The 18,614-nt window shown below is 43.4% G+C and overlaps 2 protein-coding genes across 3 annotated transcripts in view; one reads left to right on the top strand and one right to left on the bottom strand.

The window, feature by feature from the left end:
* isoc2 (isochorismatase domain containing 2) overlaps positions 1–18,614 on the top strand; it is a 136,994-nt gene that overhangs the window by 97,089 nt on the left and 21,291 nt on the right. The gene's annotated exons all lie outside the window — the stretch shown is intronic.
* On the bottom strand, positions 6–18,454 carry LOC117460467 (C-Jun-amino-terminal kinase-interacting protein 4). 2 transcript variants are annotated; one of them, XM_034101887.2, is made up of 28 exons: positions 18,334–18,454; positions 16,745–17,146; positions 16,031–16,225; positions 15,786–15,906; positions 15,542–15,612; positions 15,269–15,333; positions 14,729–14,795; positions 14,455–14,624; positions 14,010–14,293; positions 13,542–13,599; positions 13,195–13,347; positions 13,056–13,098; positions 12,783–12,910; positions 12,641–12,688; positions 11,890–12,030; positions 11,640–11,736; positions 6,254–6,340; positions 6,115–6,162; positions 5,846–5,987; positions 5,641–5,683; positions 5,432–5,512; positions 4,701–4,768; positions 4,424–4,572; positions 4,160–4,331; positions 3,605–3,718; positions 3,411–3,509; positions 1,638–1,727; positions 6–1,135 (listed from the first exon to the last, which is right to left on the bottom strand). In XM_034101887.2, exons 2-28 carry the CDS (start codon positions 16,841–16,843, stop codon positions 1,017–1,019), a joined length of 2,952 nt encoding a protein of 983 aa, XP_033957778.1. In that variant the 5' UTR covers positions 16,844–17,146; positions 18,334–18,454; the 3' UTR covers positions 6–1,016. The 2 variants fall into 2 exon arrangements, with proteins under 2 accessions (XP_033957778.1, XP_033957777.1); XM_034101886.2 differs by having other exon boundaries at positions 11,640–11,772.

Consider the following 18,614-nt stretch of genomic DNA (forward strand, 5'->3'; position numbering starts at 1 on the left):
GAATAAAAGTTACTCCATTAACCATTGAAGGCCTTTTTTTAATGACAAAAATCATGATTGCACACAGTTGAGTCAGAAGGAATACTCTTGCCTTATTTTTCTTTCCAAGAAAGACAAGGAGATGCTTAGACATCAACATTACGGCACAAACTCGTGATTGCACATAAATACTGCATAGGACACCTGAAAGAATAATCTCCCTTATTTTACAAAGTATTGAAATCAAATTTAAACAGAAAGCAAATAAGACATTTGAATACATAAGGCATAGTACTCGTTCGGAAAATAAATAATTTCTAAGACAAGCGCTGTAATTGTTCAATTAGAATACTTGATAACACATACACAGACATTTAGAATGTGCAGTTGTTTGTTAATGCACCATAACATACAAGGAGGGGTTGAAGTTTGAAAAGAAAAGCCAAAATACTAATCACAATCAAAGAAGTTTTACACCATATGCAATACAGCCTCCAGAGATAAGTGTCTGTCTTATGCTGAGAGAAGATCAATACCTGTTTCCCGTTAACATGTGAGCAGCCACCTTGTTAAGTTTAACTTTATGTTCCATATATGTAGGATATATACATATATGCAGATGTGAATGACAGCTCAGCATGGCAGGCAAATGGATGAAAGCTATTTGTCAGGGATACACAACGTATTGTTAGTGCAAATGTAAAAATCAGCTATTAATTAGGCAGCTGATTACTGACCAGTTTGACGGACATTTTATAAAATCAGAGAAGACAAACATAGGGCTTCAACACTCATCAGAATAATCCAGTCAAAAGATAGATGTACAACATGAATGAGGTAAACAAGGATGAAACAGCATCAATCATAAATAAATATTTTCTAGAGGATGTTTACATTGCTGCCTCATTGAGACGATGGTTCATTCAGTTCCATGAAAGCACCATTTTCAATGATCTCTCTAGCTTTGCTGGTGTCCAGTAAGTGTCTTCTCCGTCCATATCTCATCACAAAAGGGCAGCACTTTGAGATGATCAGTGTCAGAGGGCAGGGCTGGGCACAGAGGGGGTGGTATTCTGCCAGATGATCATCTGACTGCGTTCAGACCGCTGAGGTGTAGTTTTGGGCAAATCTTCCGATTCCTCACTTGCATCGTCCCCTGTAAAAGTTGACAGCTCAGGTAGGTATTACATAAAGTAAACACTGACTAAACTGTAAATAAAGGACATTTCCATTAACACTTATACCCCCAATTTTCTTTTCATTTTTATATCAATATATTAACCCTTTGTTACGCTTGAATATGTGAGGAAAACTGAGATTTTCTCTAATGCCTCCATAATTCTGCATACACTTCTCACATTGAAGAAGCCGGCACCTGCTCAGGTGGGAGACCGTTTGTGTGAAGGTGTTTTATTTGGCAAGGTCTTAGCGCAAAGTTTTTAGGGAAGTAGATACAATTGGATAAATGAGACCAGGATTATACTGCACGACTTGTGAGAATTTATAGATTTGATACAGTTTTGTGGAAACTAAACACATCATATGTAATTAATTTAATCAAGAATTTTCTAATTTATTGTTTTTTTTGTCCACAGTTGAGGCATGAAAGAAACGTTTTATTTTGAATAATCATCTGGTCATTCCATTAATAAACTCACCAAGGCGGAAGTTGATGTGGCCCTCTCCTCCGCTGATGATAAGCTGAGAGTTTGTGATGGTGGTGCTGCCAGGAGGGATAATCAGACAACCTGCGGGGCAAAGACGTCATTACAACACCCTGAATATACAGTGGGGCAAAAAAGTATTTAGTCAGCCACCAATTGTGCAAGTTCTCCCACTTAAAAAGATGAGAGGCCTGTCATTTTCATCCTAGGTATACCTCAACTATGAGAGACAAAATGAGAAAAAAAAAAGAGAAAAAAAAAAAATCCAGAAAATCACATCGTCTGATTTTTAAAGACTTTATTTGCAAATTATGGTGGAAAATAAGTATTTGGTCAATAACAAAAGTTCATCTCAATTCTTTGTTATATACCCTTTGTTGGCAATGACAGAGGTCAAACGTTTTCTGTAAGTCTTCACAAGGTTTTCACACACTGTTGCTGGTATTTTGGCCCATTCCTCCATGCAGATCTCCTCTAGAGCAGTGATGTTTTGGGGCTGTCGCTGGGCAACACAGACTTTCAACTCCCTCCAAAGATTTTCTATGGGGTTGAGATCTGGAGACTGGCTCGGCCACTCCAGGACCTTGAAATGCTTCTTACGAAGCCACTCCTTCGTTGCCCGGGCGGTGTGTTTGGGATCATTGTCATGCTGAAAGACCCAGCCACGTTTCATCTTTAATGCCCTTGCTGATGGAAGGAGGTTGTCACTCAAAATCTCACAATACATGGCCCCATTCATTCTTTCCTTTACACGGATCAGTAGTCCTGGTCCCTTTGCAGAAAAACAGCCCCAAAGCATGATGTTTCCACCCCCATGTTTCACAGTAGCTATGGTGTTCTTTGGATGCAACTCAGCATTATTTCTCCTCCAAACACGTCTAGTTGAGTTTTTACCAAAAAGTTCTATTTTGGTTTCATCTGACCATATGACATTCTCCCAATCCTCTTCTGGATCATCTAAATGCTCTCTAGCAAACTTCAGACGGGCCTGGACATGTACTGGCTTAAGCAAGGGGGGCCCGTCTGGCACTGCAGGATTTGAGTCCCTGGCGGCGTAGTGTGTTACTGATGGTAGCCTTTGTTACTTTGGTCCCAGCTCTCTGCAGGTCATTGACTAGGTCCCCCCGTGTGGTTCTGGGATCTTTGCTCACCGTTCTTGTGATCATTTTGACCCCACGGGGTGAGATCTTGCGTGGAGCCCTAGATCGAGGGAGATTATCAGTGGTCTTGTATGTCTTCCATTTTCTAATAATTGCTCCCACAGTTGATTTCTTCACACCAAGCTGCTTACCTATTGCAGATGCAGTCTTACCAGCCTGGTGCAGGTCTACAATTTTGTTTCTGGTGTCCTTTGACAGCTTTTTGGTCTTGGCCATAGTGGAGTTTGGAGTGTGACTGTTTGAGGTTGTGGACAGGTGTCTTTTATACTGCTAACGAGTTCAAACAGGTGCCATTAATACAGTTAACAAGTGGAGGATAGAGGAGGCTCTTAAAGAAGAAGTTACAGGTCTGTGAGAGCCAGAAATCTTGTTTGTTTGTAGGTGACCAAATACTTATTTTACAGAGGAATTTACCAATTAATTCATTAAAAATCCTACAATGTGATTTCCTGGATTATTTCCCCCATAGTTGAAGTGTACCTAGGATGAAAATTACAGGCCTCTCTCATCTTTTTAAGTGGGAGAACTTGCACAATTGGTGGCTGACTAAATACTTTTTTGCCCCACTGTATATGTTGTAGAAAAATGTGTTTGAGACAAATCTTACTTGGTGCAGCAATGATGAACCTGACAGCTTGTCTATGTCCATGGTAACACAGCTGGGCTGATGAAATGGAGCAATATGGGATGGAAACGGCTTCTGATGCTGTAGACAGCCATTGATATAGTTACTACTCAATGAAGCACATTTCTGACAATTACAATTCAAGAATTATACTCTTAAATCTAAATAAAACGTACTTATTGATAATGGGATGGTGAAAATTGCACCCCCTCCTGTGCCCACCCACAGGCGGCCAGAGATGACAGCTAGAGACGAGATCTGGAGAGGTGAGAGGGTCAGGAAGGCTTGGCCTGCAGAGGGAGACAGAAGCATGTGAGCCGCAGGGACAACACAACGCTGCCTGACACAAAACAAAAAATAAATGTGTGCATGAACACATTATAAATATAGTATTGTGGTCCATTGAGTCAGGTTTATTTTCTAATAATTTCTGTTTGATACTGAACTCCTGTGACACACCTACAGAAGAATGTGCACATACTCTTAAAGATGTTGATAAAATCAATTATAAAACTTTAAAAAATGTGAAGGAAATGTTCACAAATACCACTACTTTCCAGCTCAGGACTAACTTACGTGTGAGCATTGCTGTTATGATCTAAAACTGTGTTTGCTAACATATAGGAAATACATACATTATAATAAAACATACTGCAATATTCTATATTCCAGGACAGTACATGCATTATATTTAAATGGATGTGCAAGAAAAAAAGGTACAGTTTTAGCACCTAAAGTTTTAGTGACCAATGCAGTAAAATCGACTTCCTGTAGCGGCCGTCCTGTGGACCAATCAAACAGTCTGAGGATCGGGTCGAGTCTGCAGGATGTCCAAACACCACTTCCCCCGGCACACAGGAAACGGACCTGCTGCTCGCTGCGTTCAGAGACCGAGAATGTCTGCTGTGAGGTTAGATAAGAAACAATGATGGTGAGTTCAAAGACAGGCATGAATATAAGACACAGACAATGTAGGTACCACCACAGATTCTTACCTCAACCTTCTTGCTGTCAACGTGCACCACATGGATTTTGTTCCAATATCCTACCCACAAGCGGCCACTTTTTTCAAGGCAACAGCGAATGGGCTGCAGAGGATTTGATCCGAGAGGCAGCACCGAGTGAGACTGTAGATTCCAGCCATCTACATCATAACAGCAGTCATTGCTTCATTAGTAACATCACTACAAATCAAATTGCCAAGTTGTTTTAATTAAAAGAATTAAAGGATAGATTAACTGAAGCAGTCAGATTTTTACAATAAAATATTACCTGAACTGTGTGAGAAAAATGCTAAAGTCCCATCGGCCAAACCAGCGATGACTTTACCCTGAGAATACCTGGCAGATGAGGAGGCCACAAATTAACTTATTATTTATGTAGATTTCTCTGAACATATTTCAAATTTGAGATCAAATAGTTAGATGTTGATAATGTAAATCATTATTTTTAAATTCCAAATGTCAACATCTATGCTATTGACTAGGTTTGCTATTATGTTACCAAACAATAGCTAGAACTGAACGGCTGAAGTTCATACAAATCAATCAACACCAATTTTAACCTCGACAAGTTAAATGTACAGAATTGTATTCAAGCCGCAATGCTATAACATTGCAATATCATCCGGTGTTTGTCATGTTATTGTAAATAAATATACACTTTTAACCCTTATAATAGCAGGATGGATGTTTATACAGGTATATATATATATATATACCTGTATAAACATCCTTCCTGCTATTATATACAATCTATATTGTATTCCTGCATACAATATAGATTTTATATATATATATATATATATATATAAAATCTATATTGTACATAAAAAAAATGAATGGTGGTATTCGTCTGTAAACAGACATTTATTTTTCCATTCCTATCCACGCTTAGAAATAAATAAAATCCCGCTCATTTTACATACATACATTTAGATATTGCTAGGATTTCAGTTAATATAATAACACATATACATCACACACAGTGCAGAGACAACTCACGTGAGCGAATGGACTCCCTCTGAGAGAGAGACAGAGTGCAGACAGAGCCTCCTGCCAGCAGAGGCTGAGTGTACCAGCATACTGTGAGACACACAGGGGGAGGAAGAGGAGGGGGAATAAAGAAAGGGTGAAAGTGTTGCCATTATTCATTTGACTCAAGAGAAAGAGTTTAATTAATTGAAGCAAGCTGTTTTTCCAGCATACATTACCTTCCTTCCTGAGTTCCAATCCACACAGTTCCTGCAGTGTCTCCTGACATAACAAACCCAGAAGGAAAAAGGAAGTCAGTAAGCAGTGTTCATTTCCAAGAGTTTCCAGTTATATTAGTGAGGTATGAGGGGAAAGTACAAGAACAGAAAACATGAGATAAGGTGTCTGCAGGCGGCTGCTGCAGCGTGCTGTACAGGCACTGACCTATGGGCGGCACAGCACAGATGCAGAGGGCAGGAGCTGTGGGGGCGAGGTTGAACTGATCCAGTACTGTGTTGGAGCGTGCAGGATCAATCACTGTAATGTCACTGCAGGAGGCAGGGCCAGAAACTACCCACACAGAACACTGGCAGAGAAGGATGTGCAGTTTGGAAAGATGAGCGGCATGGGCATGTGTTAGTAATGCTTGGATGGCATTATACGTAGTGATTAGAGTATGACTACTTATTTGAGCAGGATAATGAGAGACTTACTGTGGCCTCTCCTGAGATCTCAGGTGCGACTGCAACCGCACAGTTCATCTGAAGAGAAAAACAAGTCAGGAACCAAGTTTAAAAGCATAGAAAGTGTGATGTAAAGGCTAGGCTTTAGTTAGAGTTTCACTTTAGATACCTTAGCTGTGGAGTCTCTTTGATCCAGCAGTCGGAGCTGAATTAGAACAGGCACATCTTTAGGCTCTGGGACAGGCTCATGGGATTCCTGAAATGAAGACAGATAATCAAATGTTTATGTCTGGAATATTTGGTAAGGAAGGCAATATCTTTTTCTTTGGATTAGTTCAAACTAAAGCTCTATGGTAACAAAATGCACAATTCTGACTCATAAAAGCCAGATGAGCTTCAGTCCCATTTCTAATGCTGTATTCTTTACAGGTTTTGTAAAGTTTTTTAGAAGGACAAATTTAAGATATCTCAGTTCTCATTCCTAAAGGCCCTGACACACCAAGCAGTCACCAGAGGACTAGCCGACGCTGAAGTCGGCTGTTGCCTGGCCGTGTTCTCCTGCGTTTTGGCCATGTGTCGCACGGGAACACACCGCACCGACTTCAGTGCGTGAGTGGCAATAACTCTCCTTACCAGCAGGCGGCGGTAGTGTGTATTCGTCATTCAAAAGAGGCAACAACCGGAAGACAGAGAAGAAGAAGAGTATCTTTTCTCCGTAATATCATACAGAGCTGGCCTCTCCTGGATCAAGGTGATGAGCAGGTCTTCGTTTGCATCATTCCAGATCGCCATGATGAGATGAAAATGAATAGCAGTCTGTGTGTGCCTTCTTAAATCGTTTGTTTACATCCCTCACTTCCGCTTCGCTTCTCATGCACTGATTTGCTAGCTGAACAGCCAATCAGAGTGATTATTTGGTCCGACTGCCAGACCCGATGCATGGCCGATTCAACATGTTGAATCGGCCATGCATCGGGTCTGGCAGTCCAAATAAGGCGTGTCACGGTCGACGGTGCGGGACACACCAACCTGACTACGGCGCCGCGAATGCCCGACAGCCTCTGACGGCCTCTGACTCCCAAAATCGGGTTGGTGTGTCAGGGCCTTAACACTCCGTTCGATGTCTCACTATGGGATGCGCCTCATCGCGGAGCAAACAGAAGCATCAATCTCATTACGCCAATCCTGATTGGCTGGTGATCTTGACGTCAGCGTCAGGGAATTCACCCCCTATAAGTAGCTTGCGCCACGACGCATGCGTAATTCAAACACCTCTTCTCGCTTCAGAGCACATCTCACAGTAGCCGGACAAGCTTAACGGTCCACAGACTGAACCCAAATATAACCATTTCGGTCGACGGGCGCTCGCCGGCTACTCCTTCTGCTTTGCAGGAAGACGGTAATACTAACGCCAGTTAGTATTAAAATCGACCTCGCCGTTTCTTTCCCCGGAAAGTAAGGTAAGGTTTTGATTTTTCTCAAGCTAGCTACGCACCTGTTGCTAGCTAGCTTCCCCTTACTACCGAGGACGCTTTTCTTTTTCTCTCTCACGGAGGAGAAAAGGATTAGAAGTATATTGACACAGCAGTCAATATTCTTTGAGAACAAAGGACCCACACCGTCCCTTTTTCTCCGGATTAAGGACGGGTTGGTAACACTTTTCTTTCAACGACGTACCTGTTACGAGCGGGTCCTCTCCACGCCACGAGGCGAACAAGATGGACGCCTCTCCCCCTCACACCAGAGGAGTCAGGGACTCGGAGGCTCGGTCATGTGGCTGCGGGTTGAAGATAGCAGGCACAGACTCACACCAGGTCTGCTCGTCCTGCCTCGGGCTGGAACACGCCCAGGAGGCTATCGACAACCCCGGCTCATGCCCGTTTCACCCGAAAGAGCCTCCACCGACGGCTAGCACACCAAGCTAGCTTGTTCACCAGGCGGGAGCTCCCGGCGAGACCTCACCATGGTCTCGCCCGCGGAGGATGTCCTGGAATTAGACTACATGGAGGACGAAGAGGACACCTCTGAGTCCCTCCTGTCTGATTCGGATGAGCACGAAGAAGATATCTTCATGTCATCGGCTCAAACGGCAAAGCCGGGAGCGATGGCTGCTCTCCCGGGAGATAGCACACCAGCTTCGCCCTGTCTGCGCATGGACCTGCAGGCCGCGTGTCAGCGCACTGCGTCCAGGCTAGACATCCAGTGGCCCGAAATGGCCAAGGGACCGCCAGGTCCCGTTACGAGGTGAAACATTCTCCCCAAGCAACGAGGACAAGGAGGCAACTCCTCCCGGTCTTCCCGGAGATGTTGGATGAGGTGTCGGTCTCGTGGAGGGACCGACCATTTAGCAACAAGGCCCCAATCCAGGGCGCCTCCTCCCTAGACTGCTACAGTATGGGGAGGCTCGGCCTGCTCGGCATACCGCCGATGGAACTGCTGGTGGCAGCCCACCTCCTACCGAGGATGGGCCCGTCACCAAGCAGGAACCCCACGCTGCCAGCGAAGGTGGACCGTTTCCAGTCGACCATGACTGAACGGTCCTACAGAGCCGCAGCGTTGTCCGCCAGGGCTCTGAACGTTTCCTCACTGCTAACCGCATACCAAGCGGATCTCTGTGAGGATATGTCGAGTAATCCTGGACCGGCCGTTCTGGACGAGTTGGCCGCGGTCACAGACATTTGTCTCCGTGTCCAACGCTGCGCCGTCCAGGCCACGGGCAAGGCAATGGGGATCATGGTGGTGCAGGAAAGAGCTAGATGGCTCAACCTCACCAACCTCCCAGACCGGGAAAAGGAGGATGTGCTTGACATGCCCATCGTTCCCGAGGGGCTTTTCGGCTCCGCTCTTGCCTCCCTGCAGAGGAAATGCGAGTCGAAAAAGAAGGAGGACGAGGCCCTCCACCTCTGCCGAAGGCAGCGTCAGCCCTTCGTCCAAGCTGCCCCGAACCCTGCTCGGTTCAAAATACCGAAAACGCAGAGGTCGCAGTCCGCCCCGAGTTCCCAGCCCAGGCAGGGGACGAGGGCGAGCTGGCCTAGAAAATCTCCGGTTCCGGCTGCAGCCCAGGCGCAGCCAACCCAGAATTTCGGCCAGCAGTCGAAGAAGAAGCGAGCGGCGTGACAGCCCCTCCTTCTCCCCTCTGTGACATATCTATTGTACCCGCCGAGCAGAGTCAGGGCGGCTTCTATTCCAAGTACTTCCTCGTTCCCAAACGGGGAGGGAACGGAATTCGGCCAATACTTGATTTGAGGGCTCTGAACAAATATCTAAAAAGATATAAGTTCAGAATGCTCACTCACACATCTCTGCTGCGGCTCGTGCGACAAGACGACTGGTTTACATCAGTCAGCTGCGCAAACATGTTCTCTTCAGATCATGCCTGAGATTGCTGGGGCTCATGGCGTCAGCCATCCTGGTCGTACGACTGGGACGCTTACACATGAGGGAGTTTCAGCGCTGGGTGGCCGCCCTAAAACTAAACCGAGAGAGTGATGGTTACTGTGAAAATGCGTAAAGGCACTGCGCCACTGGCTGCACCCGACTTTTCTAGTACGGGGCGTGCCTATGGGTGCTGTCCTTTCACGGAAAGTGGTCACCACGGACGCATGTCTGACAGGTTGGGGAGGTGTTTATGAAGGTCGCCCGGTGAGGAGAGACCTCCAGCGGGCGCACATAAGTTACCTGGAGCTTTTAGCGGTGTTTCTCACCCTAAAACGCTTTCTGCCTTTCCTCAGGGGACATCACGTCCTCGTGAGGACAGACAATATGACCATAATATCGTATATTAACCGCCAAGGGGGTTTGCGTTCTCTCCAGTTACACACACTGGCGCGCAAACTTATCCTATGGAGCGGTAGACGTCTCCTCTCTCTGAGAGCGACGCACGTACCGGGAGTGATGAACCTCGGGGCAGATCTACTGTCCAGAGGTGCACCACTTTACGCAGACTGGACTCTACATCCAAGGATTGTGAGCCAGCTGTGGGTGCGTTACGGCAGAGCCGCGGTGGATCTGTTCGCATCGAAAGACAGCGCTCAGTGTCGGCTGTTCTTTTCGATGCGTGATCTAAATGCACCGTTAGGCGTGGATGCACTCGCGCACAATTGGCCTCCGTGCCTTCTGTACGCGTTCCCACCCCTGGCTCTGATACCCCCAACTCTGGCCAGAGTGAGAGAGCAACGCCACACATTTATCCTGATAGCTCCGCACTGGCCAGCTATGTACTGGCTAGCGGAGATATATCAGCTGCTGTGCGGACAGCCTTGGCAGCTCCCACTACGCAGGGACATACTATGCCAAGCGGGGGGGGCGATCTTTCACCCACACCCAGAGCGCTTGGCTCTATGGGCCTGGCCCGTGAGTGGTACAATCTGAATACAGTGTGACATGAAGCTGACCCTGGCAGCAGCCAAGCGAGCCAGTGGCACTCATGCACTATCTGTACAGTCTTCATGCACTGTGTGGTTGAAGCCCAACCCTGCCTTTATCTTAAGGCGGTTGGTTCTGGTACCACATTTGACATTGAGGCATCCTCCCCGCCACTGTATTCCTCCGGGGAACAGCGGCTGGATTTGCCGTGTCTAGCCCGTGCTTTACGCACGTACAGGGACAGATCAAGGGTGCTTCGTCATAATGACCAACCCCTTGTGACCTGGGCTAACCCTTATAAGGGCAAGCCTGTTACTAAGCAACGGCTCTCCCACTGGTTTGTGGAAGCAATTGCTTTGGGGCCCATACGAGTCAGAGTTCGCAGGCACCCTCGGGTCCGCGAGCTCTTTCGACTCAGGGTCTGGCTGCATCCTGGGCTCTGTCCAGGATGTCTTCCATCCAAGACATTGGTGCAAGCGGCGAGCTGGTCCTCGCCACTCACTTTTGTCCGCCTCTTAGCAGGCTGGGCGTTCTGCTCCCAGTGTGACTCAAGCAGTGCTGGGCACCTGGTTGAGTCAGAGCTCTACCTGTTAAGTTCTGGTTGTTTTTGGTGATTTTCGAGATAAGCTCGTCTGAAAATACGGGAGCTACAATTTCCCATAGTGAGACATCGAACGGATGAGAACTATAGATTACTTACGTAACCCCAGTTCTCAGAGTAACATGAAGTGAGATGTCTCACCAGACGGCCCTCCTTGCTATGGTGAAGCGAGAAGAGGTGTTTGAATGACGCATGCGTCGTGGCGCAGGCTACTTATAGGGGGTGAATTCCCTGACGCTGACGTCAAGATCACCAGCCAATCAGGATTGGCGTAATGAGATTGATGCTTCTGTTTGCTCCGCGATGAGGCGCATCCCATAGTGAGACATCTCACTTCATGTTACTCTGAGTTCTGGGGTTACGTAAGTAACCTATAGTTCTCTCTGGTGTATGACGAAAGGATTGTTTTATTTAAAATATTTAAATGTTTTTGGTTTACATGAGTGATTGTGTAGATGAAACACCTGGTAAAGTAAAGGTCACATTTACTATTTTCCAAACTTTCCAGGACTTAGAACGTAGAACGCCGCTTCTACATTTTCCCTCAGATTGCTGCCTTTCTGTTTATATCTGTATGATGTTGTATTACCTGTGTGTTTGCCAGTGGCGTGCTCCAGCCGTGAATCTGCCGTTTTCCAAGTGATCCCCAAAGGTAGGAGCGGATTTCCTTGTAGATTTCTCTCCTCCTGACACGAGGGGAGAGAGCAGCAGGAGAAGAAGATCTAGAGAGAATGCTTCTACTTTAAATCAGCTTGATTGAGCATTTTATATTAATGATTAAATTTGATTTGCAAGTAGAAAAGCATATGGAAGAGTGGCGAGGTGAAACACAGGCTTACTCGGCACGAGTTTGACCCACAGCCGGTAGTTGTGGAGACCCCAGAGGAGGGCGAGTTAGGGATGGAGAAGTCGGCCGGGCAAATGTAGGAGCGGGTGGGGGGATTAAGGGTCCCTTGGTGAGGCCAAAAAAGCGGTTGAACCTTTAACGAAATTACAAACAATTATGAATATTGTATAAAGGCCAGTCTGACTACAGCATGTTATCAAAAATGTAATTTATAGCACACTTGTTTATTTCAATTGCCTAGTAGTGTCCACATAATGTCAAGTGGTTTTACGAACATATTGATTGGTAATCCAAAAAACAGCAAAGATTCCCCCCTCTCAGGCAGGTAAAGCTCCGCTAACACTGCTACCACACATTAACTATCCAGAATTGTTACGGATACTTTATAGCAATTAAAGAAAAGCTATGAAACTCCAGCGTATTCAGGTACTTCTAACCAAGTGCCTCCCGAAATGGTGATATTGCTGACATTTAAGAAACTGCAGTATATCCCCACTGCATTTCTTAAATCATGTATTTTTTTTTTTGTATATTGATTACAGGTTGCCATATACAGAGAAAATCCAGGTAACCAGGAAAACATCACATCTTGGCATTCCCCATTGTTTTAGGGTTACTAGAATTGAATAAGACGAGGCAGCTTCCTGTCTGCTCAATCTTCTGTTTAAAGTGAGGACATGAACTTCACTGCTGTTTTAACTGACTGAGGATAAGTATTCAGAATTGTTATGATAAACACTTACTTTTTCCAAACACTTTTGTCATCTGTCAACCTCTCATCATGTATTGCTCTATGAGAAAGGAAAAACACAATTATTTTTGGTTTTTATCAAAATTGTAAATGATCTATTGTAACTTTAAAATAAACTTTGAACCTTAAGTTACCTGAGTGTCTGACTCTTTCTCACAGCCTCCTGCAGCTCTAACAGACGCTGCTTGTATTGGTTTTTCTCCATGACCACACGAGCCATTTCAGAACGAGAGAAGGGGCGCATGGACGTGGGTAGAGAGGCCTGATTGGAAAGATTTAAGCTATTAAATCAGGTATAAACCTTATTTCGTACATGATAATAAACACTGAGCAGCTACTGGATTATACATTAATGCAGTCTTGCTGCGTGATTTACAAATAGATAGAAACAAAATATGTCTCCTCACATCAGGATCCTCAGATTGGCATGTTTCCAGTTCTTTCCGAATTCTAAGAATGGATAAAATAACACAAAACAATGAATTCTAATATTCAAAAGAGGCAAGGACTTAACAATCCACATTAACATTTAAAAACATTTCACACCTCTTTGTTTCCTCCTCCTTCTCCTTCATCCGCCCCTCCAATCGAGAGGCAGTTTCCTGCAGAGACGTCACCTCCAGTTTAAGAGCTGAGCGGTCGTCAGTCAGCTCCACTACCCGAGATATCAAAGCCTTACGGGCAGCTTCTACTAACTCACTGAAAAACAAAGAAAAAACAAAGCGAAGATGAATAATTTAAGAATATGAAGACATTGAGTGAAACATTTCAACAATTTGTGAAATTCTCTCCTCTTAGATTGATTTGTCTGTACTGAAGCACAAGTCTTTGGAAAATCCCTTGCACAGAGGACAAGTCATTACACGGCCAGAGAAAGTAATTATAGGACTCACTGGGTGACTTTCAGTTCCTCATACTGACAAAGAATCTCCTCAAACTGGTCTGCACTGCCTACACAGAAAGAAAATACAAAATTAAGTTTGAACACACATAAATGTATTTATGTCTGGTATTTCCGTTTATTCTTAATTTACTCATATTCATATAAAAATACATGGAAGGGTGCAAAAAACCACCTTCCTAAATAAAGGAAGTATGTCCTTTGAAACTTACAGCAAGAAACCGCTTTCACTTATGTACTTGCACTTCATGTAAATAGGGTATAAATAGATTCGGACAACTTGCAGATATTTCTAAAAAACAACCGTATGTACTGTAAGCTTTGATGTCTGTGATGGATTATTGTAGGCTTTCATGCTGCACAGAGCACAACATAGGATTTGTATTAAATGTTTTGTCAAGACAAACAGAATGTAACATCAACTATGTTTGAGAAAAGGGTCTCTAAATGTGTGTTTTACCTCTGACACTGGCCCCTCTGTCTACACTCTCCACATAGTCCCGACTCAGCTCCGACAGCTCAGAGAACACAGAGTCAGTGTTGCGCAGATCCCACTCCATACTATCATCTTCCTCCTCTTCCTCCTCCTCCTCCTCCTCCTCTTCTTCTTGCTTGTCCTTTTCCTTTCCTTCTCCTGCCTTCTCCTCTTCTACTTGGCACTCCTTCTCCTCCACCTGCCTCATCTCTTCCTCCACGCTGGTCTCCAACTCGTCTCCCTCTTTGCTGTTCGGTCTGACCGGGGTGCTGATGAAGATGCAAATGAAAGAGTATGGAATGTGAGAAAGGTTTGTGAATCGTTGATGTGATGCTCTGTGTAAACATGAGCTAAGGTGCGCTTGGTTTTTGTTCATGATAACACATACTTTTTACTAAAATCTCCAACTGACATACAATAGTTGTATTACCTTGCATCCCCACTGCCATGAAAGGGCCTGAGCTCTGGAGTGGAGCTGATGATGTCATTGATAAACTGATCTGGGGCGGGCTTTCCTGAGATGTCAATCGCATTTTCTTTTTTGGGAACTACATCTTCCAAACAGGGGGGACCAGAAAGTGAATGGGGTCTTTGAATCATCTGCAATAGAAAAGATGGAAATTAACAGCTACTCCTCCACAAAAGCAGTGTGTTACAATTGATATATTATGTACTTAAAATGTGTAAAGTGAGAATATGTTTACCTTTCCATTCATACTGGCTTCTGATGAGTTGGATGAAAATTCAGCATTCTTCAGACGAACTTGATTCCTAAAAGCAACATGCAGTGTCACATAGTCAAGAAAAGTCCTATCAGTCACTATCAATCTTTGCTTCATTCTTACAATTTGCACCACTTTCTGGCAGCTCCTCCAGGGCAAACACTGATATTATATTTAAAAAACTCAAAGATTAGAAGAGCTAAACCTTTGCATAAAAGACTAGTTTACCAACAAAAAACATGGGAAATCGACTAATTTGTCAAAAAGTTGAACTGAAAAACAAAACCTAATTTAGATTTGCAAAATGGTCACATACTGCCGTTTCTCAGTTACTAACACTGTACATCTTGGTAAAGAGATACTGCTTCACTACTGCTCTGTTGTGCAACTGTCAGGGTAAAGTTCAGAAAGTGATTTATTTTCATTAGGTTGTTAGTTTGGCCTTCAATAAGCTGCGGTCATGGAATACTTTGAGTCTTGCTGTGAGACACTATCAACAGTAACGCGCTTAACAAGAACAACCTTAAAGGAGAATCTCTCTCAGAATCCTTTCTCTTTTCCAAAAGGTCCCGATATGTGTGAGCCAGCTAAAAGAGAAAACATCAGTAACATGTAAGAAACAAAGAAATGACAACAAAAAACAAATATTAGAGAAGAGTGTTCTGAGTACCAAAGCACCATTTGTGTGTTGCCTTACATTATTTAAACAAATGTTGATATACAAATGATCATTTTGGGGTATTCCTTTTAGAAGTTATTTCGGGGTAATAAAAGAGACAGCAGTATCTGACTGACCTTGTTGTGAGTATTCCTCAAAGTGTTCAATTCTCTATTCAGATTAGCTTTTTGCTCCTCCAGGGCCACCACTGGAAGACATAACAAGCAGCTTCAGAGCGACTATCTACTGATTCAGTAACACCGAAAGATTTGAAGTAGAAATTCTTCTTGTCATGAAATAAACAAAACATTTCAATTTAAAATACATGGTCCTTATAACATTTCTAACTTTTAATTGTTTTATATTACATTTTTCACTTACACTGATCGGCTTGCCCTCTTGCTTTCTTCTCTAGCTCTCTCTCTCCCCGCTCTCTCTCCTTTTCCCTCCCCCTTATGGCTCTCCTCTCTTGCTCAAATTGGTCATCCAGCTCCAGGTACCTCTAAAGAAAAAGAAATGCTTTTAAAGCTCTGAGCACAGACAACCTCTTATTTTCAAAGTTTATAAAAAAAGAAATTGTAATTATCGTTTACATTAAAACTTTCAAATCTCCCATCAGTCCCCACCTCTTGACTTTCTTTCCTGAGTGCTTTCTCTGCTTGGTATCTGTCCAGCAGCTCTTCTCTCTCAGCCTTCTCCCTCTCCGCCTCCTCCTCCCGGTCTCTCAGCTGGGCTTTACAGCCAGCCAGCCCCTCCAGGACCCACACAAATATAGGGACCAGCGACTCCACCACACTTTCTCCATGGGTCTCAATAACCGTCTGTGATGGGGCAAAGCAGCAGAGAGGTAAACCATTGAAACATTTCAATTGTTTTCCTAAGAGAATGGGCCTTATTTACCACTTACTTATATTGAGATAATGTGTTTTTTTTTCTTAAATTGAAAGTCTGTCAGACTCATGACTAGCCGCAGATTAATTGGCCAGTTGATCCTAATAAGCATTTTACTCCAGCCAAAGGCCATAAAAGGGCTATGCACACGTCCAAAACGTTGCCAAAAACGCTTAAACAAACAACTAAAATGGACAGCAAATGTAAAATAATCTAGTAGTTTTGAATTTGAGGTACCCCAGCATGAAGTGCGTCAAAGGTTGCATACATATTAGGTAGCGTATATTATTATCTTACCCAAGAAGAACTGCAAAATAAGAAATAAATGGTCAATGTCAACATCTTTGTGAGTAAATGGGTTTAAAAAAGAAACGTATTTAAAATAACGGTTGCTAAATGAGGCCCATTTTTGGTTTAGAAAGGAGAAAAAAGCGTTGTAGCTGCTTTACCTGTAGCTCTGAATACAGTTTTCCTGCTTCTTCACTCACAATGTTGGGGTCCACCTCCACCTCCCCTGACCCGCACAGCACTCTCTCACTGTACTCCATCAGACTATTAGTTTAATCAGCCTGAATTACCTGCCCAAACGGTTCCTCCTCCTCAACAGGAGGGAAATTATTTTAAAAGTCTATTAGCCAATTATGTTGCTGTCCTGACTACACTTTCTGACCGACTCCTACAACTAGTTTATCTGGCTTTCTAACATGTCTGCTAACCCCAGCACCTTCCATCCTTTATGACTTAATGTTTTGTTTGTCCTTGACAAGGGAAAGCATTATTTTAGACTGCATTTAACTATTCGTTCTGTACTGTGAAGCTTGTCTGATGTCAGGGGAGTTTTAGAGTCCATCCTGGGAAAGAAAAGAAGAAAAGATTATGAAATATAAAAGGAATGGATAAACTGCCGCTAAGTCGCAAAAGGACAGTCAACTGTTTTGTGCAACAAGCAAGCTTTGACATGCATTTTTTTCATTTTTCCAAAGAATTACCATAAGCCTATTCATTTTTTAACATGGCCATGTGGTTTTCTGCTATTATAATCTGTGACTGACATCGTTTGTTTAACAGCAAACAAAATACAAAGTGACTACTCAGTAAGATTACAATTAATCTGGCTGGTTTTACACCACAGTTTCAATTACTCACAATTCATGGCAAGAATGATATATATTTGAATGTAACAAAAGCAGACACAACTTAATTGTATAAAGTTATATTGGGTGAATACATTTGAAAACAATTCAGCAATGACATTGATGAAAACATAATGTTCTGCTTTATCTGTCTTGTGTGATAGTAAACTGAATGTTTGAATTTTTTCTTGAAAACTGACTTAAATTATTAATCGATTATAAAATGAGTTGCAGATAATGTCCTGTTATAACTGTAACAAGCACTATCAAGTTGTCCCATGAAGCTTCAGGGATTGTGTTGGGATTTGTTTTACTATAGAATATAAAATACCTGCCAGTTTAACTGTAACTGAGGTGCAGGCATAATAAACATATGTATTTGTTAAGGCATCTAATGAAAGGATGTAGCTCTTATGTTGCATGTAGACCATTAATAGTATTTTTATGGTTTATGCTTTTTGGCTAAAGAGTCTCGTTGATGTACTGTGGCATTTAATCTACAGACACAATAGGAGTTTTCTGTTAGATCTTTATGTATCTTTAATAAAGATTGTGTACTGTGTTGCACAGCAGAGACACACCAAACGACAGCCTGTGTCTCTGTGTGTTTATAACTTTATGTGCCACAAATAGCCCACAAAAGTTCAAATCTAAATTGAAATGAAAACAACTGAAAATAGCTACAAGTAGTGTATGCAACGATAATTTAGCAAGTGAGCCTTCGTATTAGGCTAAGATAAATGAAAACCATGGTAAAGGACACACTTGAGTTGACATACTGTATAAATAAGTAACATGACTGACAGTGGACACCTTGAGAGATATCTGGAAGAAAGATTACAATGCTGTAACTTAAAGAAAGAGCCGAGTTGTCGCTATGCTCGGCTGCTGTTTTCCAAACTCACCCTCTCGGTTTAATATTTCACAACGATCATGTCAGTGCAACCAAAATAATGAAAAGCCAGTCGTTTTTTCTTCGGGTCCGATATCAATTACACATAAACGAGTTTGGAGAAGGAGGTGTTGTTAGATTCTGACTTGCTTGTACATGTCCTCACTCCGACCAATCAGAGCGCTGCATTTGTCAGCAGCAACCAATGGGCGGGAAGAAGAGGCGGGACGTGGGCTGTTCTGTTTTCAGAAGGAGAAGAAAAGTTTCCTGAAACTTGAACGGAGACACGTGACC

The sequence above is a fragment of the Pseudochaenichthys georgianus genome, chromosome 16 (genome assembly GCF_902827115.2).
Source record: "Pseudochaenichthys georgianus chromosome 16, fPseGeo1.2, whole genome shotgun sequence".
Classification (NCBI taxonomy): Eukaryota; Metazoa; Chordata; class Actinopteri; order Perciformes; family Channichthyidae; genus Pseudochaenichthys; species Pseudochaenichthys georgianus.

What these genes read in the sequence shown, in the direction of transcription:
- LOC117460467 (XM_034101886.2), bottom strand. Translation starts at nt 16,843, where the DNA reads ATGGAGTACAGTGAGAGAGTGCTGTGCGGGTCAGGGGAGGTGGAGGTG. An exon ending in GCCAATCTGAGGATCCTGAT is followed by an intron (nt 12,911 to 13,055) that starts GTGAGGAGACAT and finishes CTTTCCAATCAG; the next exon opens with GCCTCTCTACCCACGTCCAT. An exon ending in AGATCTCAGGAGAGGCCACA is followed by an intron (nt 5,988 to 6,114) that starts GTAAGTCTCTCA and finishes CTTCTCTGCCAG; the next exon opens with TGTTCTGTGTGGGTAGTTTC.